At 40.0% G+C, this 23398-nt stretch overlaps 1 protein-coding gene across 1 annotated transcript in view; it reads right to left on the bottom strand.

Annotated features, from left to right (window-relative positions):
• Nucleotides 1-23398, bottom strand: part of LOC138739574 (gamma-aminobutyric acid receptor subunit gamma-3-like) — a 483253-nt gene that overhangs the window by 208083 nt on the left and 251772 nt on the right. Inside the window, exon 4 of the mRNA XM_069891900.1 lies at nucleotides 12193-12413. Within this exon, the coding sequence (XP_069748001.1) occupies nucleotides 12193-12413 (221 nt within the window). The remainder of the gene's footprint in view (nucleotides 1-12192; nucleotides 12414-23398) is intronic.

Raw genomic sequence — 23398 nt, 5'->3', positions numbered from 1 at the left:
ATCTTTGCAAGATATGGAATTCCTCAAATGGTCTACAGTGACCATGGACCATGCTACAGCTGTAGAGAATTCCAGAACTTTGCAGAAGAGTGTGATTTTCAACATGTGACGTCAAGTCCCCTACATCCACAATTAAATGGTAAAGTGGTAAAAGGAGTTCACCTAGTTAAACAGTTGCTTAAGAAAGCACTAGACAATGGTTCAGATCAGTATCTAGCTCGATTGAGTTACAGAGCTTCACCACTTGAACATGGCATGTCACCCATTGAGCTTCTGAAGGGATGTAGACTAAGCACCACAATTCCCTACTCTGCAGACCCAAACAAGAACAGAGATGTCAAATGGAAACAAAAGCATCTGCAATGGAGACAAAAAGCAAACTATGACAGGTCAGCAAGAAGCTTAAGGCCACTGGCACAACATGACACAGTGAGACTCAGAGATTGCAAAACCTGGGACAAAAAGGCCACTCTTCTAGAGGAAGTAAATCCAAGATCCTACACTATCAGTATGGACGATGTTCAAATATTGAAAAGAAATCGAAAGAGTCTGCTGAAAACACGAGACACTGCAGAAACAGACAAATGCAGAGGATCTAACCTGCACAGCAACAGAGGAAACACCACTGTTACAGACTTCTGTGTTGTGTATTGGCCTATGTGTTGTGTGGTTTTGTGCTGGAAGGTGACAGTTTGCCTTTGAGAGCCAAGGTGAAGGTGGACTGCTGAGAATGAGAGAGAGAGAGAGTGGGAGACGGACTGGGCATGTACAAAAGATGATCTAGAAATTTTTGGACTTGGAAGACAAATCACCACTGGGTGTGGCTGTGAAATGGGAAGGAGGCCCAAGCAGAGTCATTCTCTGGGAGGCAGTTTAGAATGTTGGGCATTTTAAAAGGGATGAACATTCCAAAGGCAGCCAGAAGGATCCAGACCAAGCCAATTGTTCCTCTTTCTGCAAACAACACAAGACGACAACTTTGAATTTTGTGCTCTCTCTCTCTCTCTCTCAAAGATCTTTTGGCTTCAGTTTACCAAACAAACTGAATTTTGTATACCTTTTTTACTTCGATTGTAATTGAAGTTTTGTGAATCTTATGTGTCTTGAGCTTGTTTTGTGTCTAAGTTTTTTTTCTGTGGGCTGGTTTGAAATATAACTTAGACTTTGATTACATATGTTATATTTAGGCTGGAGAATTTATTAGTTTTACACTGTTATAGGAATTTGTATATTAACCAGTGGGCATTGTTATAAAAGGGGGGATTTTTGAATTAAAGTTTGAAGGTGAAATTTTGTTAATAAAGTAATTGTTCATCTTTACCCCTGTGTGGTCTGCCTTCTTTGTGGTTGCTGGTTTGATCTTGTAACACCACCAGTGTGAGATAGTAGTGGTCCGGCATAGCAAATAGATGCATCTGTGTTAAGAAGATCTATATACACTATCAAAGCATGTGACAGGCTGAATCTCTGAAAGAAAAAGAACTGTGCACTTAAAATTTGAACTTTAAATTGAACTGAATACTGTATTAGTCTGTCATGTTGTTAGATGAAACATCTCAAGGAAATGATAGAGTGCTAGTGACACTCCTAACCATTAGAGGGAGTAAGAGACTGGTTTGTGGAAGCTTCAGTTAGATTCAAGATGGATGCCTCCACATGGTCTTGAATGAGTTCTATAGCTAATAAAAAATAGTTGTTTTAAAAGAACTCAAATTTCTTTATTACCATAAAAGAAACATCAAACTGACCAGAAACTTGAAACCATGAGGAAGTATACAAAATCAGAAAGTAGCAATCAAACACAATCCTACCTTACTGGACAACAAAGATTTTTCATCCTGAACACTTTTGGATGTATTTTATGGATTTTGGGGTGCTGAAATCACCTATGACATGCCTTTTTTTGATACAACTTATTTTGTTAATTTGCTGTCATATTTTAAATCTACTGGTATATTGATCACAAAACAAGCTGGTTTGGTCAATCCAAGCATGTCTTGGTATGCACTCAGTGTAGAGACTATGCAATTTTGCTTTGTTACACTAGATGCAGACAGGGTATAATACCAGCTCAGATATACAGATGCTGTGTATTACATTGATTAAAAATAGATGGCTTTTTAAATAAGTTGCAGTTACTTATATTGAATGATTGGATGAGGGAACAACTGGAGAAACCAAATGATTTGAAAGAAATTATATTGGTTTTGAATTAATTGCTGAATGGTAAATCTCCAGGAGAGGATGGTTTTACTGTGAAATTTTATAAGATATTTCAAAATTTGATGTTTTCAGTGTTTCGTGAAGTTTTACAGCAAGTTCAGGATACACAATCTTTACCATAATCTTTTTCACAAGCTATTATTATGGTGATTCTTAAAAATGATAAAGATCTTTTGAACCCTGTGTCTTATGGACTAATTTTGTTATTAAATGTTGATTATAAGCTTTTGACTAAGATTTTGGCTAATAGATTGACACAATATTTATTGATTCATATTGATCAGAAGGGAAGATATTTTGCAGATAATGTATTTAAATTAATTAGTCTAATAAATATTTCTTGGGAGGAATCCAACTTACCAATGGTCTTATCATTGGATGCTGAAAAGGCATTTGATAGGGTGGAATGGGTTTTTTTATTTAAAGTTTTAGAGAAATTTCTGTTTGGATCAATGTTTATAAGTTGGATTAAGGCAATATATAAACAAACAAAAGCTAGAGTTATGACAGATGCACATATTTTTCAAGCAATAGAATAGAAAGATACATTACAATAGCATTTATTGTTTTCAGAAAGATTCAATAAGCAGAAATTTCTCTTCAATGTCACATCAGCTGTGAGTCATTCTGTTACATTTGTGATAAACATACGCTTAAGGCTTAAAGGCACAGCATGACTGCATTTATTAAGAAAGCCTATGAACTCTACTTTGGTTGTAAAATCAGTGACCAAGACATACCCTGGGCTCCTCACGTTTGTTATGCAACATGTGCAGTGAACCGAACTGCTTCATGATACGATTAAACATGCTAAATTCAATAAAAGTTAATTTAATGTTTCTCCAACTTCCTACACGAAGCAGCAAATCTGAAGTTATTTGTGCTCAGCTTGAAGTTGTCTAATCATGATTACTATTTTTTTCAGGAAGCAAACCTTTTGAAAAAAAAAATTGTTGTCCAGTGTAATTTAAAGTGAAGAGAAAACTAAATCTTTTGAATGCAAGCAATGAGCATGGAAATTCTCTTAGGGTGAGAAAACAATGGAAACCAAAATATTTGGACTATATGAATTACAAATATAGATTAACAATGACAGAGACAGATATTTGAACATTGGTTACAAATGGGAGTTATGAAACTAGAAAAAGTAGGTTTATGAACTCAATCTGAAAATGCATGCTGATTCTCATTTCAAATTAAGATTACAGATTAGCATCGCACTCCTGAGATTGATATAGAGGATCTATGTTGAAATCATTGCAGTACTTACTGGACAAGCCCAATCATTCAGTCAGACTTGTACAGTACGAATCTGCCCACCAGGTCCATGCCATCCTTTGCACTCATCCAACTTTACCCACAGAAGGTGCACAACCTCCGATAAATTCTTGGCTATTTAAGTACGTGTAGATGTACTCTTCAGGCAGTACATTCCAGATTCTTTTCACGCTTTGAAAAATTTCCTCATCAAATCTCCCCTCAAGCATTGACAGATTAATTGGCTTTTGTACATTTCTCAAAATGTGAAGACAAATGGTAGAATCCAGGAGGAGGGATGGGATGGCGCCACTTTTAATGTTTTTATCCCAGCAGTGGTGTGCAATTGGTGTTTTTTTATTGCATCTGAAAATTCATCAGTGGGAAGTAACCTAATAGCCTCAATGTGCCTGAGTTTGTCTGATCTCGGAAGCTAAGCAGGCTCAGGCCTGGTCGGTATTTGGAGGGGAGACCGCTGAGGAACACGAAGTGCTGTAGGTTTCTGTGAGGGGCGCTGGTCAAAGTGGTGACTCTCTGTCAGCCTTAAGGTCGACAAAAGTCAAAGAATTTCATGTATGTTACAATCTAAATGTAGTATTATGTGACAATAATGGAACCTTTACCTTACCTTATTTGTTGGGAACGTGGGGAGATTAAAATGGGATAGGTGAAGGATTAACATGAATGGGCATCCATTTCTATGCTGTACAAGTCTGAGCCTAACAATGGTTAGCAGAACATAATCTTAGGGCAATCCATAGCTCTGGAAAGTGGTGTGTAAAGGTGTCGCTTTTGTACCTTCTTTACATAGGGAAATTGTGTGTACCTGGCCCTTATCTCCCACTGATGAATTTCAACGGCAATAAAAAAAAACACCAATTTTCAGGCCCTTCAGCCCACAATCTTGTGCTAACCTGTGGAAACATACTCCACACAATCTATTTATCCCTACCTCACACACATAACCTTCTATTTTCTTGCATCCATCCAGGTGCCTAACTACGAGTCTTCTTTATCACTCTTGTATCAGGGACCCACTACTCTAAGTAAGAAAACTTACCTCTGATATCTCCCAAAACCTTCCTCCACTCGCCTTAAACTAATTTCCTCTAGTATTTGTAATCCCAGGAAAAGGCACTATCTATGCACCCTATCAAAATGCCTCATAATCTTTTATGCCTCAATTAAATCACCTCTCAACCTTCGAATATTCTCTCTCCCTCTCAATCTCTCTGACACTAATTGATCACCTGTTTCCCATGTCACCACTCACCCTCCCTTATCCATCTGTGATCTGACACATCTCCCTACTTCACCAATCCCTTACTACCCCCACTGTCACACCTCTCTCCTATTTATACTGGGCTCCTTTATACGGGTGGCATGATTGGCTTGGCGGTTAGCACAATTCTGTTACAGCGCTAGCGACTGGGACCAGGGCTCAAATCCCACGCTCTCTATTAGGAGTTGTATGTTCTCCCCGTGTCGGCGAGGATTTTCCCTGGGTGTTCCGGTTTCCTCCCATCCTCCAAAATGTACCGGGGGTTGTAGATCAAATGGGTATGATTGGGGGGCACAAGCTCATGGGCTGAAAGGGCCTGTTTAATTTTTTTTTTTAATTAAAATCTCTCCTCTCAACAATCAATTCCACTCCACACCCCTACCTACCCCCCCTCCAAACAATGATCACTGATGCTGCCCATCCAACTGAGTTCCTCCAGCAGATTATAAACCTTTATAAAGAACTGGTTAAATCACAAATACTAAAGAAAGTCCCAGAGAGGATGGATTTCAGCTTTAGGGTGCTAATGTAAAATTGGAGTTTTTTTTTCTTCTGAGGCAAAGAAGATTGACAAGAGGTTTGATGGTCTAAAATGACGTAGAGAGGGTAAAGAAAGGGCCAACCAACAAAAAAATACCGAGTGGTTTGGATGAATTCCTGTTCGTCTTGACGACAGAGAAAATTTGAGAAACAGCTTCCCCTCCCCCCACAGAGGAAAAGGCAGAATCAGGAGTACGATGAAAAAATGTGGTGGAAATGCTCAGTAAGATCAGACAGCGTCTAAAGAGAAGGAAACAGAGTTAACATCTCAGGTCCATCGCAACTAGAAAATTGGGTGAACAAGTAGGCTTTATTGTTGAAGAGACAGGGGAAGAAGTGGACAGATCAAGGTCAGATGACCCTATGATCATTGAGCCTTCCAGTTCATGGGGGGCCATCAGGGCGATAATTATAAATAAGTCCTGAATCTATGCAAGACACAACAGAGTGACTGAAAATCTGAAACAAGAGAGAATGCGGACTCTTCCCAACAGCATCTATGGAAAGAAAAAAGTCTCCTATAATTCCTGCTGTGATCACAAACTCACTGTCTGCAAGGGCAGTGAAAAAAAGCCATAAAAAAAACATTCAAATGAGATTTAGATAGGCATTAAAACATATTTTGCAGGGATCTGGGGTGGGGGGAGGGGAAGGAGAGACAGAATAGGACTAAATGGGTTTTCTCTGGGGCTCTGGTTTCCTCCCACCGTTCAAAATGTACCATGGGTGTAGGTTAGTCAGGTGTAAATTGGGCAGCATGGATTCATGGGCCAAAATGGCCTGTTACCATGCTGTACGTCTAAATTTAAATTTAAAATTTAAAACCAAATGTGGACCAGATGACCATGATAGATTTTTCATTCCATGATTGTCCAAATACCTGTTTTATTTATAAATAAAAACATACATGAACAAAGGCATTTAATATTTGGTACTCCATAGAATTACTTAAGGTCTTATGTGAGTGGAAAGAAAAAGTTTGAAAACCACTGCTTTAGACCATGGAAAAATAGCTTGAGAGTATGAAATGCTGAATGATTCTAATCTATGAGCATGTGTTGTCCAGTGCTACCCACTTATCTTGATGGGCCTCAATTTTGAACGAGAAAAAGCCATCGCAATAAGGAGATACTTCTTTCATGATGGGAGCCAATCAATGAAACAATTCAATTCTAACCTCTTCCCTTGATTGGTTGAAGGAAGGTTAAATCAATCACTCATTAAGTCACAAGATAAAGAGATACTGACAGTTCACCGTGTGACCTTTCATGGAATGAAGCAAATTCCTCATTTTGCGGGCGCTAACTTGCCTGAAGAAACAGTTGATCATGCTTGGCAAAAATTAGCTATTGGCAAATATCCAAATTGGCTGTGAGCATTTTGACCTATGCTTCCGATGTTGCAACTGTGACTTCACTTCAGGCGGACTTAATTGGTTGTACAGCTCTTTGGGATATACTGAGGTTGTGAAAAGTCCTTTCCTGAAGTTGGTGCCCAGGTTTAATCATCAGGTGGGCATTAATATTACTTTTAATATTACATTGATCAGTCATCCAATTCTGTGGTTAATTTTCAGATAATTAATTTCTCTAAAGTTTATGATTTGCCTCATGACAGTTATCCATACTGATTTCAAATTTCTCTTAAATAATCAGAACTGAGAACAATGTTAGATATGTGTTTTGTTTCATAAATTATGCAAAAACTTGCAACCTCTGCTCCACTTTTACAATTGTCTATTGTCATTCCTTATCAATGACACATATTAAGTGCCAAATCTGCAATCAGTTCCCTTCACCTCTTCAGCTTAATCTCTGGATAATTACATAACCTCTGATGCAAATAGTTCTTCTCCAAACTAAATGTCATCTGTCATTGTTTGATTACATGTTTTAATTAACACTGCTTTCTTCCTCAAACTCAATTGCTGATAAGGCCTGTAAATTCCATGAACTAGCTAGTGAACAAAAAGCATGGCATGGGATTCCATTTGAATTTCTCAATGTATGTTTCTAAGACTAGAGGAATTGCCTTTACACCCATTCTCTCAAGAGCCTCACTAATTTGTTTGTTTCAATCAAATCCCTCTCACTCTTCAAAACTTTGGTAGATACAAGTTTAGTCTGTCCAACCTTTCCTCATCTGACAACCCACCCATTCCAGGTATTATCTAGTAATTCTTCCAAGAACTGTTTCCAATGCATTTACATCCGTCCCTAAATAATAACACAAAAGCTACTCAGTACACAACATGTAATCTCAACAATATCTTCTTTGGCTTGGCTTCGCGGACGAAGATTTATGGAGGGGGTAAAAAGTCCACGTCAGCTGCAGGCTCGTTTGTGGCTGACCAGTCCGATGCGGGACAGGCAGACACGATTGCAGCGGTTGCAAGGGAAAATTGGTTGGTTGGGGTTGGGTGTTGGGTTTTTCCTCCTTTGCCTTTTGTCAGTGAGGTGGGCTCTGCGGTCTTCTTCAAAGGAGGCTGCTGCCCGCCAAACTGTGAGGCGCCAAGATGCACGGTTTGAGGCGTTATCAGCCCACTGGCGGTGGTCAATGTGGCAGGCACCAAGAGATTTCTTTAGGCAGTCCTTGTACCTTTTCTTTGGTGCACCTCTGTCACGGTGGCCAGTGGAGAGCTCGCCATATAATACGATCTTGGGAAGGCGATGGTCCTCCATTCTGGAGACGTGACCCATCCAGCGCAGCTGAATCTTCAGCAGCGTGGACTCGATGCTGTCGACCTCTGCCATCTCGAGTACCTCGACGTTAGGGGTGTGAGCGCTCCAATGGATGTTGAGGATGGAGCGGAGACAACGCTGGTGGAAGCGTTCTAGGAGCCGTAGGTGGTGCCGGTAGAGGACCCATGATTCGGAGCCGAACAGGAGTGTGGGTATGACAACGGCTCTGTATACGCTTATCTTTGTGAGGTTTTTCAGTTGGTTGTTTTTCCAGACTCTTTTGTGTAGTCTTCCAAAGGCGCTATTTGCCTTGGCGAGTCTGTTGTCTATCTCATTGTCGATCCTTGCATCTGATGAAATGGTGCAGCCGAGATAGGTAAACTGGTTGACCGTTTTGAGTTTTGTGTGCCCGATGGAGATGTGGGGGGGCTGGTAGTCATGGTGGGGAGCTGGCTGATGGAGGACCTCAGTTTTCTTCAGGCTGACTTCCAGGCCAAACATTTTGGCAGTTTCCGCAAAGCAGGACGTCAAGCGCTGAAGAGCTGGCTCTGAATGGGCAACTAAAGCGGCATCATCTGCAAAGAGTAGTTCACGGACAAGTTTCTCTTGTGTCTTGGTGTGAGCTTGCAGGCGCCTCAGATTGAAGAGACTGCCATCCGTGCGGTACCGGAAAACAACCTTTCCTCATCTGACAACCCACCCATTCCAGGTATTATCTAGTAATTCTTCCAAGAACTGTTTCCAATGCATTTACATCCGTCCCTAAATAATAACACAAAAGCTACTCAGTACACAACATGTAATCTCAACAATATAATTTATAATGTAACCTCCCTACAATTATTCCCAATTTCATCTGCAAGAACTAATACCACACTATTAGATTTTTTTAAATTACCTGCTGCACTTGCAAGTAGCCTTTTTCAAATCTGGATTTGGACACCCCAGATCCCTCTGCAATCTCTCACCATTTTGGCTAAATGCTTCTTTTTTTCCCCCCTGCCACGAGCAACAATTTCATTTTTAACAACGCTTAGCCAAATTGTCAATTCTTTGCCCACTAAGTTAACCTGTCTCTGTCCCTTTGTAGCTGGCTTACACTGTCTTCCAACTTGTATTCCAACATATCGTTGTGTCAATAGCAAATTTAGCATCCATTCCTTCACTGCATTAATCCATTCTAGCAGTTTAAATCCTAAAAAGTTGAGAGTTCTGGCACCAATCCAGACAGTACACTATTCAATGCCAAACATTAAAAAAAAGGACACACAAAATCTACAATCCCTTAAATCAGGGGTGGCCAACCTTTTCATTTTTAATTTTTAATTTAGACATACAGCACGGTAACAGGCCATTTCGGCCCAAGAGTACGTACTGGTGGTGGTGGGGGGGTGGGTTATTGGGCGGCACAGACGTGGGATGAAATGGCCTGTTACCACGCTGTATGTTTAAATTAAAAGGTTGGCCACCCCTGACGTAAATAAACAGCACACACAAAAAATGGTCTCGCGTAAACAAGGGCCCACTGATGAACAGATTTTGTCTGCAACATTAACTGCTCTTCCTCCCACAGAGGCTGCATGACCTGCTGAATATTTCCTGCATTGTCTGTTTTATTTGCGGGCTCTGAAGGTTGTATCAGTTTAAAGGAAGGGGCCGATTCAGTTACCAAAATAGGAACACCAAGTCTGTGGATTAGAAAGAATTTGGAGTTTAGGAATAGCTGACCAAGAAATTAATAAAGCATCAAGGAGCAGAAAAAAAAACAGATTGTAAAATGCATTTAAAAAGGACAAGAATGGCAAATGTAGGAAGAGGCCAGATAAATTATAACACAGGAAAATAAATTGCAAGTTCTATAAATGTTTTCTTACTGATGTCCTGATGGTGATACAAAATATATTTCCAGATTAATTATTAGATCGAATTCAAATGCTTCAGCTATCTTGGGAAGATTGAAATATCTAATGCACCATTAGTAGAATATTTATTCCTCTTACTGATCATGACTGCAATGTTTTTGTCTTTTCCTGTACATAAAACATGTTTTTTGAAGTTTTTCAGCACTAGGGATTGGAGAACTAATAACTGCCCTACATTTATCTGACACTCAAAATCACTGTACCTTAAAAGGAAAATCCAACCTATTATATTCATCCATAAATATTCATACCCACAATTACTCTGGCCAGTTGTTCTGTGTGCATTTTCCAAATGCTCTTATTACTTCTCCACTACCTAATTTGAATTCCCGAGGAGGCAGTCTCCTATTTGAACATAGAGAAAAAATGATTTGAAGTGCTCAGTTCCTCCCTTGATGACATGTCATCTTTGTAGACCTTCAAGTGCCTCTTCAACTTCTTTTAAAATCTCTAGCTACCGATGTATTTATAGACATTCTTGACATTTCTTTTCATATTCCCCTGTGTTCTAATTTTATTTTTTATTGTCCATTTCTGACTGACTTTCACATTTTTGTGTGCAGGCTTTGTCAGTGCTTGATGCAATGCAAGCAATCTTGGACGACAACCGCCCATTAATGGGAGACCAATGTTGACCTGCAAGGAAAGGCACATTTGCAATGCTTTGTGTTTCCCATGACACTTGCTGGAGAGTCTCAACGTCAACCTCGGCAGTAAAGGTTTTGTCTTTGCAAGTTGAACCATGTTGGGGATGACTGGATGGGAGGAATGCAGGGAAGAAAATGCTAATAAAAACGTGAACAGCCGGATAAGTGGAAGCCTCAACAAAGCTGGCTGTCAAAAACACTCCTGAATGTTTTTTGTTGACCACTTCATTGTAGGATATGGTTTCCAAAAGAAACCTTTTGGTACGGTGTCTCATACAAAATATCAGTTCCCTTGCTTTAAATGTCCAAATGATGCTTGGTATGTCTTCATTTACAAGTAACAAATAAATTCTTACAGCCAAAATAATTTTGGGAAACTGTTGCTTTACACTTTAGGGAAAATCAATGTTTTTGTGTTAATGAAATGACTGTAAGGACATAAAATAGAGAGTAATTCAGATTTGGGAAGCAATTTAGGATTAGTTTTACCCTGTACTTTAAACAAAGGGAGTTCATGCTCTGATCTAAACAGTTTTCAACAGTATTATGTTATTTAGCAACAACTATTTTGACCCTCAGAAAGGTGTAAAATAGCCCCGAGCCCAGGTAATAAATAATTGTATTAGGCAATTTCTATGGAATAATAAGGTGCCGAGAATTTCACTGGAAAAAATTAACATGGGATTATAACATAGGAAGATTTTGGCTACTGGATTTTAGAAATTATTATTTGTCATGTAGGAAATCACATCGATAAACATCACAAGCAGGTGTACTTAAAATATCAATGTCTTGTCCCATTTTGGGGGCAGAGTAGAACCTACTATTTATCATAGCATTGAAGGATTTCTTTTATCTCATCGGGTCTGCCATTTTTAACCCATTTCCCTTGCAGTCCAGTAAAGTACTTCCTTTCTTGGGCATCAGCTCCCCTTCGGTCCTTTTGTCACTGACCAATACCAAGGGACAGTTTACAATGGTCAATTATTTGGGATATGGGAGACCCCAACCGAAGCCCAAGTAGAGAAAATGTACAAACTTTACATTCGACGGAGCTGGTTATCAGGGGCAAACCAGATCTCTATTTTCACTTCCTTCAAGGTAGCCATGAGGACATCCAGAAAGTATAAAGAAATGATCAGTTAAAGCAGAGGAGCAGGAGACTGCAGGCGGTAGAAGCAAAAGCAATAATCCCGCTGGAACTCTGAGGGTTCGGCAGCATCTGTGGAGGGTAAGAGTCAAGACCATACACTGGGACTAAGTACATAAAGAGATGGAGGGAGGAGGTGATGCAGGAAGCTGCCAAATGATAGGGGGATCCAGATAAGGAGGGGTTGATGGAGAGATGGAGCAGGCTGGGAAGGAAAGGGTGGAAATGTCACTGGAAAATGGTGTTGAAAGGTGGAACGGGCTGAATAGCCATGCTGTATGATTCCATCATTCTGCGATTCTATGATAATGCAGTAGATTGGCCGCCACTGCAAAAATAATCCCTCTCCCCCAACGTCACGAGAATGTCCTGGGTACAATTAATGTTTTGAGAATTTAACTGAACTAAATTCTCCTCAAAATGGCTTTGATCATTAAAATTGGCAGGATTCAAATCTTTCTGTTAAGTTGCAAGATATATCTTAACTCACCTTAAGGTGTACAAGATTTTCCCATCATTCCATATCCTTAGCAACTGATTGGGTGTGGTGATCCAATGAGCATCTGCCATCTTGGAGTTCCTGAAGATGGTGTCTGGTATCCATACGAGACCTACCATGTTGCTGTTCAGAGTGATAATTTTCATTGTACTATTGAACCGCAGGCGGCTGTCAATCCAGGTCTGGGCAAAAAAGATGTCAATGGTATACTCCTGTAAAAGAAAAAAGACAATGCTTGCTGAATATGTATGTATATATTTACACACACACACACACACACAGACACACACACAGACACACACACAGACACACACACAGACACACACACAGACACACACACAGACACACACACAGACACACACACAGACACACACACAGACACACACACAGACACACACACAGACACACACACAGACACACACACAGACACACACACAGACACACACACACACACACACACACACACACACACACACGTGTATTCGTGGCTGTCAACCTTTGCTGTTTGACATGGTGTTTCTGCAACTATTGAATAGGTTTAATTGCCCTCATAAATGGCCTTGTGTGCAAAATCTCAGGAAGGATGGGCTGATGTTGATGGGAATGCAGGGAGAATAGAATGGCTTAGGAAGGATTAGTGTATATTGGGTGCTTGAAGGCCGCCCTCTTTCCATACTGTATTTCTGTGTCTCCAGGCTTGACTCCTTGTGAAAGGGAAGAAGGTGGGGATTGGACCACTGTAGAGCATTGGTTCTCAACCTTTTTCTTTCCTATCACGTATCTCTTTAAGCAATCCCTGTGCCATTGTTGCTCTGTTATTAGTCAGGGATTGTTTAGGTGGTATTTGAGTGGGAATTCGGAACTAGATATGAGAAGAGTTTAGCTCAGGGTGGATTTGTGAATGGTCATTTTCTGCTTCGTTCGGTTCTACTTGGTTCGGCTGGGAGTCGGAGGATGAGCTTGGAGAGAGTCGGGCTGTGAGTCAGAGGAGGAGAAGCTTGCCGAAAGTGAGTCAGAGGAGGAGGAGCTTGCTGAAAGTGAGGAGAAGGTAAGCTATTAAAGTCAGGGGCTTACCGGGGCTTGGGCCTACTTGGTTCGGCTGGGAGTTGGAGGAGGAGCTTGGAGAGAGTCGGGCTGGGAGTCAGAGGAGGAGGAGCTTGCTGAAAGTGACAGGGTTAATTGGTCAAGGGTCCAATAAAAGGAGTGAAAGGGGAGGGAGCGGCCAGCGAGGAAGAAAGCAGGCAAGGAGAAATGGTAAAGCTGAGTTATTTGCCTTCATATTCAGAGTCATGCCAATGGGGTTAGTGCTCTGTACTGGGTGTCAGATGTGGGAACAATGGGTGACCTCCACCCTCCCAAATGGCCACATCTGCAGCAGGTGTACCGAGATGCAGTTACTAAGGGAGTGAATTAGGGATATGGAGTTGCAGATTGATGACCTGCGGCTTGTAAGGGAGAGTGAGGAGTTAATCGACTCAGGGCGATAAATACTCCAGAACCTGTGTCAGGTAAGTGGGAAACCATCAGGGGGGGAAAGAAAAAAGCGAGAAAAATGGAGAGCACACCAGTGACTATCCCACTCAGCAACAGTTATGTTGTGTTGGATTCTGTTGAGGGAGATGACCAGACAGAAGATGGCCACGGGCACCAGGTCAATGGCAATGAGCCTGGCAGAGTGGTGCAAAAGAAAAGGAAAAGGAGAAATGCAGTAGTTATTGGGGACTCCATTGTCAGGGGTACAGACAGGAGGTTCTGTGAGCCAGATAAGTATACCTGCATGGTGTGCTGCCTCCCTGGTGCAAGGGTACGAGATATCACAAATCGGATCCAAAATATTCTGAGAGGAGAGGGAGAGCAGCCTGATGTCTTGGTGCATGTGGGTACAAACGACATTGACAAGAAAAGGGAGGAGGTAATGAAAAGGGATTACAGTGAGCTGGGACGAAAGCTGAAAGACAGGAATGCTAGGGTGGTGATCTCGGGATTACTACCTGTTCCAAATGCAAATGATGAAAAGAATGTAAGGATAAGGAAAATGAACATGTGGCTGAGGGGCTGGTGTACAGGGCAAGGATTTGGCTTTTTGGATCATTGGGATCTCTTTTGGGGAAGGCATGATCTTTACAAGAAGGACGGGTTGCACCTAAATCCAAAAGGTGTCAACATTTTGGCAAGTATGTTTGGTACAGCAGTGGGGCAAGGTTTAAACTAATTTGGCAGGGGTATGGGAACCAGAGTGATAGGGAAAAGGGTAGGGAAGATAAAGTAATGGCCAGGAAAAGTAAAATAGGAAAAGTAATGTTGAGAGGAGAAAGTAAAAAAATCAGATGGTGCAGTGAGTTTTCGGATCAATGATAGTCTTAAGAAAATTACACAGAAAAATAGTGGGCAGAAAAATCAAAAGAAAAGGTTACAGAAGTCACTAGATATTAAAAGGACAAAGTGCACACTTTATCTGAATGCCCGCAGTATTAGAAATAAGGTTAGTGAACTTGAGGCGCAAATCGGTACCCATGCCTATGATTTGGTCGCCATCACGGAAACATGGCTACAAGGTGACCCTAAATGGGAATTAAACTTTCAAGGGTATCAGGTGGTGCAAAGAGATAGACAGGATGGTAAGGGAGGTGGAGTTGCACTCTTAATCTAAGATGAGCTCCAGGCAGTAGTGAGGGATGATATAAGATCGAAAGAGCATAATGTTGAGTCCATTTGGGTAGAGATAAAGAATAACAAAGGGAAAAAATTATTGGTGGGTGTTATCTATCGCCCACCAATTAACAATAGTTTAGTGGCACAAGAAATAAATAGAGAGATAAGTGAGGCATGTAATAATGATATGGCAGTAATCATGGGGGACTTTAACTTCCACATAGATTGGGAAAATCAAGTTGGTCGAGGGAGTCTGGAAGAGGACTTCATAGAATGCATCCGTGATAGCTTTCTTGAGCAGCATGTTAAGGAACCCACAAGAGAAAATGCTCTCCTGGATCTAGTGTGGTGCAATGAGATAGGTAGAGTAAATGATGTAATAGTCAGAGACCATCTGGGAAATAGCGATCATAGTATGATTGAATTTCTCATTCAGATGGAAGGGGAAATAGTTTGATCTAAAACTAATATATTATGCTTAAACAGGGGTGACTACCATAGGATGAGGGAGGAATTGGGCAGAGTGGACTGGGAGCACAGACTCATTGATGAAAGAGTTGAGGAACAGTGGAAGATTTTCAAAGAAATATTTTGTAATGTGCAACAAAAATATATTCTGGTCAGGAAAAAGGGCAGCAAGGGAAGGAAAAATCAACCGTGGTTAACAAAGGAAATAAAGGAGAGTATAAAATTGAAGGCGCAGGTGTACAAAGCTGGAAAGAGCAGTGGGAAACTGGAAGATTGGGAAAACTTTAAGAGACAACAGGGGTTACAAAGCGGGTAATAAGAAATGGGAAAAAGGATTATGAAAGTAAATTGGCACAAAATATAAAAACAGAAAGCAAAAAATTTTATAAATATATAAAATGGAAGAGGGTGGCCAGAGTTAACATAGGACCCTTGGAGGATGAGAAAGGAAAACTGGTAGCAAATAATGAGGAAATGGCCGAGGCATTAAACAAATATTTTGTGTCAGTCTTCACGGTGGAAGACACGTTCAGCATGCCCAAGTGCGGAGTTAAGGATGTGAATGTGGGGAGGGCCTTGATAAAATAGTTGTTACAAAGGAAGTAGTGATGGAGAAACTAATGGGACTAAAGCCAGACAAATCACCTGGTCCTGATGATATGCATCCAAGGGTTCTGAAGGAAATGGCAGAAGTTATAGTTGATGCATTGGTGGTCATATACCAAAATTCCTTGGATTTTGGGCAGGTCCCGGCAAACTGGAAGACAGCAAATGTCATGCCACTTTTTAAGAAGGGATGTAGGCAGAAGACTGGAAATTATCAGCCAATTAGCTTGACGTCTGTAGTTGGAAAAATGCTTGAAGCCATCATTAAAGATGAAATAGTGAAACTTTTGGACCGTCAGGGTTCAATCAGGCAGACGCAGCATGGTTTTAGAAAGGGAAGATCTTGTTTGACAAACTTGTTAGGATTCTTTGAGGATATAATGGGTGCGGTGGATAGAGTGGAACAGGTTGATGTTGTATATTTGGATTTCCAGAAAGCGTTTGATAAGGTGCTGCACAAGAGACTTATCAGTAAGTTACCGGAAGGTGGAGTCCGGGGAAGTCTATTGGCCTGGATTGAAAATTGGTTGTCTGACAGGAGGCAGAGAGTCGGGATAAATGGGAGTTTTTCAGGTTGGCAGAGAGTGGTAAGTGGGGTGCCACAGGGGTCAGTGTTAGGCCCACAACTGTTCATCATTTACATTGATGACTTGGAGGAGGGGACAAAATGTGGTGTAGCCAAGTTTGCGGATGACACCAAATTGAGTGGAAGAGCAAATTGTAATGAGGATGTGGAGAGTCTGCAGAGGGATATAGTTAAGCTGGATGAGTGGGCAAAGGTCTGGCAGATGGAGTACAATGTTAGTAAGTGTGAGGTTGTCCACTTTGGCAAGAAAAATAAAAGAGCTGAATATTATTTAAAGGGTGAAAAACGACAGCATGCTGTTGTGCAGAGGGACTTGGGAGGGCTTGTGCATGAATCGCAAAAAGTTAGGTTGCAGGTGCAGCAGGTTATTAAGAAGGCAAATGGAATGTTGGCCTTCATCGCTAGAGGAATTTAATTCAGGAGTAGGGAGGTAATGTTGCAACTGTATAAGGTACTGGTGAGACCGCACCTGGAGTACTGTGTCCAGTTCTGGTCTCCATATTTGAGGAAGGATATACTGGCTTTGGAGACGGTCCAGTGGAGGTTTACTAGGTTGATCCCTGGGATGAAGGGGTTGACTTATGATGAAAGATTAAATCATCTAGGATTGTATTCGCTCGAGTTCAGAAGAATGAGAGGAGATCTTATAGAAACATATAGGATTATGAAGGGTATGGATAGGATAGATGTAGGAAGGTTTTTTGAGCTGGCTGGGGAACCTAAAATGAAAGGACACAGTCTCAAGATTCAGGGGAGTAGATTTAAGACAGAGATGAGGAAAAATAGTTTTTCCCAGAGAGTAGTGAATGTTTAGAATTCTCTAACCAGGGAAGTGGTTGAGGCTGCCTCATTAAACATGTTTAAAATTCGGTTAGATAAATTTTTACATGATAGAGGAATTAGGGGATATGGGGAGAAGGCAGGTAGGTGGAGTGAGGTCATAAATTCGATCAGCCATGAACGTATTGAATAGCGGAGCAGGCTTGATTGGCCATTTTTGGCCTACTCCTGTTCCTACTTCCTTTGTTCCTAATCTTGTGCTCTCGTGAATACGAAAATAGACTCTTGGGGCCAAATTTGTCAATGCCTACCCAAGCTAGTCCCTCTTGCCTGCATTTGGTCCATACCTCTCAAAACCTTTACTGTACATATACTTATCTAAATATCTTCTGAACATTACAGTTGTATCTGTTCTATCACTTTCTCTGGTATCTTCTTTATAAATATTTTATTTTTCATTTTAAAAATAAATACACATAATAAAATCTTCAATATCACAAAATATTAAATTTTGTCCCACAAAAACAAAGCAAAAAACATTCTTCGCCCCACCCCCCTACTAAATATAAATCCACACACCATCAGAGCTCACATTTATACTATCTATAAAAACTCTATGTGGGTAAGTCACATCAGTTTATATTGTAACAGCATCTGTTATTATCATTATTATAATGAATGGACCCTTATATGGTCCAAACATGGCTGCCATATCTTGACAAATATGTCATGTTTGTTTTTTTAGATTATATGAAATTTTCTTCAAAGGTATACAATTATTCATCTCCGCTGTCCATCGTGCTACGAACAAGAGAGAGTCGGGCTTCCAAGTAATTCCAATGCACTACTTATCCACTGCTAAAGCTACTTTGACAAAAGAAATCTGGAACTGAGTTAACTTATTACTTATTTCAATAAAATTACCCAAAAGATAAATCTCCACATTTTCTGGGAAGACTACTCCTGTTATCTTTCTTAATGTTTCCATAATATCCTCCCAAAAATGCCTTACCTTTACACGTGACCACATAGCTTGTAAAAACGTTCCTATGTCAATGCCACATCTAAAACACATCTCCGATATTTCAGATTTTGACTTAAGTAGCTTCTGTGGTGTAAGATATAATTGGTGTAGGAAGTTGTACTGAACCAGTCTATATCTTGCATTTATAATTGATCTCGTGGTATCCAAACACCAGTCAGAGCAACATCTTTCTGATATTACAACACCGAAGTGTGACTCCAATCTCTCTCTTGACCTCTGTAAACCAAGTTTTACACTTTCACCCTGGAGAGCATAGTACATTTTTTTTGTTATAAATTTGGTGTATTCCCCAGCCTGATCATTTATTCCATTTCACTAACTTCAGGTGAGACCAACATTAGCCCCCATCTTTCTCTCAAGAATGATCTTTGCTGGACAAAGCAGAAGAAAGTTCCATTAGCCTTACCATATTTCTGTTTTAGTTGATCAAAATACATAAGAGTTCCCTCTGCATAATTGTCTTCAATATGTCTTATTCCTTTGTTATACCAGGAATGTAATATTCTGTTACCTCCATCCATAGGCAACAACACATTCTTACATAATGGTGCTCTTAATGATATCCCTGCTTTTTGTCCCAAAACACACTTTAATTTCTTGCCATACTGTAATCACATATTAATATAGGATGGTCTTTTTTGTTATTGACTGAACACTCCACTTATAGATAAAATCTTTCACTGCCCCTTCTTTCATTGAGTATAGTCCCACTCAAAACCAAGAAGGGTGGGGGGCTGCCTTCCTCAAAGAAAGATAAAAGAAATCTGGCTCGAGCTGACAAATAATAATTTCTAAAATCCAGTAGGCTAAGTTTTCCCATGTTACTTTTTTTCCAGCGAAATTCTCGGCACCTTATTATTCCATAGAAATTGCCTAATACAATTATTTAATTTTTTGGCAAAGAAATAGGCAGAAATTGAAAAATATATTGTAATCTTGGTATCACTCTCATTTTAACACAGTTAACTCTTCCACATCAAACTAATCGGCAAATCTTTTGATTTCTGGAAATCCTTCTCTATCTCCCCCAATAGGGCAGTATAATTTAATTTGTAGAAATTTTCTAATTATTATCAATCGTGATTCCTAAGCATTTAATTCCACCTTTTTTCCATTTAAATCAACTTCCTTTTTGGTACCTTCAAAATTCGTCAATGGCATTATCTCGCTTTTATCCATATTAATTTTATAATATGAAAGTCTTCCATATTTTTCTAGTGTTGTTTTCAATTTCTCCAGAGAGACAGACAGATCAGATAAATAAATACAATAACACAGCATCAGCAAATAGAATGATTTTATGTTCTTCTTGTCCAACTTTGAAGCCTTCAGTATCTGGATTTCTCCTTATAATTTCAGTTTTAATCTCAAGGTATCAACAAATCCTCAAATTGTCTCGCGAACTCAGGCAGGAACCCACCCTCTCCCAGAGACTTATTAGCCTGCAGAGTGTTCAGAGCCTTCTCAACTTCTTCTCTTGTGAAAGGGGCATCTAACCCGATCTGTTCTCTAATTTTTGAAGCTCAATATTTGCTAAGAACTTGTCCATCTCATCACCATCCCCTAATAATTCTGATTTATATAGTTTTGTACAATATTGCTTAAAAATATAATTAATCTCTTTTTGGTTGTATGTTAAAATATCAAATTCTGTTTTAATTGCATTTATCTTCCTCAACGACTACTGTGACTTCATTTGCCAGGACAAGACCTTATCTGCTCATTCTCCTAATTCATAATATTTTTGCTTAGTTATTAATTTTTTTCATTTTATATGTTTGTCATGTGTTATATCTCAGTTGTTTTTTGTTCTCCAAGTGTCTATATTCTTTTCAAGTTCTGATATTCTTTTCAAGTTCTGTTATCTCTTTCTCCAAATATCCAGTTCTACATTATGTTCTCTTTTAAGATTTTTTGTATAAGAAATAATTTGCCCTCTCAGATAATAGCTTTTTGATATGGGATACGCTTAAAGTTTATCAGTGGAAGAGAGATTAGTCTCACAAAATAAAATCAACTGGGAGATGGGGAAGTGCAGAGAGACCTAGGGGTTCTTGTGCACCAGTCACTGAAGGCGAGCATGCAGGTACAGCAGGCGGTTAAAAAGGCAAATGATATGTTGGCCTTCATATCAAGAGGATTTGAGTATAGGAATAAGGATATTCCTTACTGACTGCAGTTGTACAGAGCCTTGGTGAGACCCCACCTGGAGTATTGTGTGCAGTTTTGGTCACCTTATCTAAGGAAGGATGTTCTTGCAATGGAGGGAGCGCAAAGGCGATTCACCAGGCTGATACCTGGAATGGCAGGAATAACTTATGAGGAAAAATTGCGCAAATTGGGATTATACTCGCTGGAGTTTAGAAGATTGAGAGGGGATCTCATAGAGACATCTAAAATTCTGGCAGGACTGGATAGAATGGATGCAGAAGGGATGTTTCCGATGGTAGGGGAGTCCAGAACCCGGGGCCATGATTTGAGGATAATAGACAAACCATTTAGAACCGAGATGAGGAGGAATTTCTTTATCCAGAGGGTGGTGAATCTGTGGAATTCATTGCCACAGAGAGCAGTAGAGGCAGGTTCATTGAATATATTTAAGAGGGAATTAGATCTATTTCTTCAGTATAAGGGTATTAAAGGTTACGGAGAGAAGGCGGGAACGGGGTACTGAACTTTAAGATCAGCCATGATCTCGTTGAATGGCGGAGCAGGCTTGAAGGGCCGAATGACCTACTCCTGCTCCTATCTTCTATGTTTCTATGTCTCTTAATAAACTCAGAAGTCTGTCATTCTCAGCAATGAGGTATTATGACACCATCTGTAAACATTTTCTTGCTTTTCCACTATTGCAATGTTTAAGGTTAATGGTGAGTGGTTTAACAGTATCCTCGCCAAGTATTCCATTTTTACTACTGCTTTTTAACTGTGTAGACATTAAAAATAAATCAATCCTTGTTTGAAGATTCCATGATTGAGTGGAATGCTAAGTCTCTTTCTTTGGGGGGTTGAGCTTCCTCCAGATATCAATCAGATTTAAATCTTTCAGAAATTATAATATCGCTTTTGCAGTTCTCACTTTCATTATCATTCTCGCTGATTTATCCAATATTGGATCAAAACAAAAACTAAAATCTCACCCAACCAATACATTTTGTCTCTCCTCTGCTACTTTTAAAGAGTTATTCTTCATAAATGTTTCATTGTCATTATTCGGAGGGTTTAAATATTCATAAAACATCTAGGATTCTGATATATTTTACAACATTCCATTGCAAACCTTCCAGCTTGGTCAATCGATACATCTTCGACCTTTACTGGTACATTTTTATTCATTAAAATTGCTATTGTGTTTGCCTTTGAACTGAAAGGAGTCAATATTACTTGCCCCAATATCCTCTTTTTAATTTAGCAAGGTGTGTTTCCTGCAGGAAAATACATCTGTTTTTAAATAATTTTTATGTGAGCCAAGACCCTTTTCCTTTTCACTGCTCCATTTAGCCTATTAACATTACTGCTAATAAACATTAATGTTCTATCCATACCCATTTTTAAACAAATATTGTTTAGCAATAAAACTGTCATGATAATGAATATGTATGAGATGTACCGGAAGTCACGTGGTTTGAGAGAGAGATAAGAACACAAGCAGGAGAACAAAGGAAACGGGAGAATAAAACGAAACTGAGAGGTTTACCTGATAAAACTAGTGTTTAATGTTTTATTAACTTCACATTTCGGGCCACAAATGTGACATTGGCGACGAGGATGGGATAAGCTTGAAGAAAATTAAAGACTAAACAAGATTACAGAGGTTTACAGACAACTTCAAGGTGATAAGAATTTTCTCTTTGTCTCAGTACTTTTGGGGCTGGAATATTTCCTCATGGCTGGTACAGACGGTGACTTTCTAACACATAGTGGAACTGCTCATTTTGACCCGACTGGTGATGCAAGCACTGTAAGTGTGAAGTGGAAGGCTTGGCTGGAAGAATTTGAATCCTATGCCGACAGTCGTGGCCTATTTCTACATACCGGTACAGTTGAACAAAAAGCGCAGAGAAGGGCGTAACTTCTTTTCACTGCTGGACCCGCAGTTCGGGAAACATTTAAGACACTTTTGAATACTGGAAGAAAGGATGAATACCGGAAAGGGGTAGATGCATTAAATGCACACTATGTAGTGACACTGAATGCTACATTTCAACGGCATTTATTTCGGAGAACGAGACAAGAAGATGGCCAGACAATTGCTCAGTACGTGACGAGACTACGCCAATTACATGCCAGCTGATTTGGACAACCAATTATTGGATCAAGTCGTACAGCACTGCATATCAGATAAACTCAGAAGACGTCTACTGGAAAGAGGGAGTGAGTTTGAACTCACCGATGCTTTAACCATTGCTGCTGCATTAGAGGCTGTTGAAGGGCAATTTCATACTATGACCCTGAAAGACAACTCAAGCCAGCAAATTAAGAGGCTCTCACATCGCCATAATCAGTCAAGATATACGCCGACACATGACGTGGAGTGTTATCGATGTGGAAACCGAGGTCACTTTGGAAAAGACCCATATTGCCCGGCCAAAGGCAAAGTTTGCAGAAAGTGTGGAGGTAAGGAGCACTTTGCAAAGAAGTGCAAAAGCAAGTCCAATGCAGACCAGAAGAGGAAGAGTACAACTTCCAAAGGCAAAGCCTGGGGGAAAGGAAAGTATCCTGGAAAGAAAGATACCATTCGCCAGATAGACGGTGACAATGATGATACCCAGGAGGAACAGAGTTGTTACCAACTTACGTTGAATGAAGTACGTCATGAGAAGGTCCCAGTGATCATTGGTGGAGTGACAGTGCAGGTCATTGTAGACTCAGGCAGTGACAGTAATGTGATTGATCGACATTTATGGGAGAAGTTGAAAAGGAAAAAGATCATCTGTACCTCAAAGAAGTGTTCCAAGAAACTGTATCCATACACAGCAACCAAGCCATTGCAGACCATTGGATGTTTTACTGCAACTGTTGAAGCTGGAGATAAGTACACCGAAGCAGAGTTTATGGTC

This window comes from Narcine bancroftii, chromosome 7, assembly GCF_036971445.1.
Source record: "Narcine bancroftii isolate sNarBan1 chromosome 7, sNarBan1.hap1, whole genome shotgun sequence".
NCBI lineage: Eukaryota > Metazoa > Chordata > Chondrichthyes > Torpediniformes > Narcinidae > Narcine > Narcine bancroftii.
The sequence above is the reverse complement of the archived record's forward strand: the minus strand, read 5'-3'. Positions and strand labels throughout refer to the sequence as shown.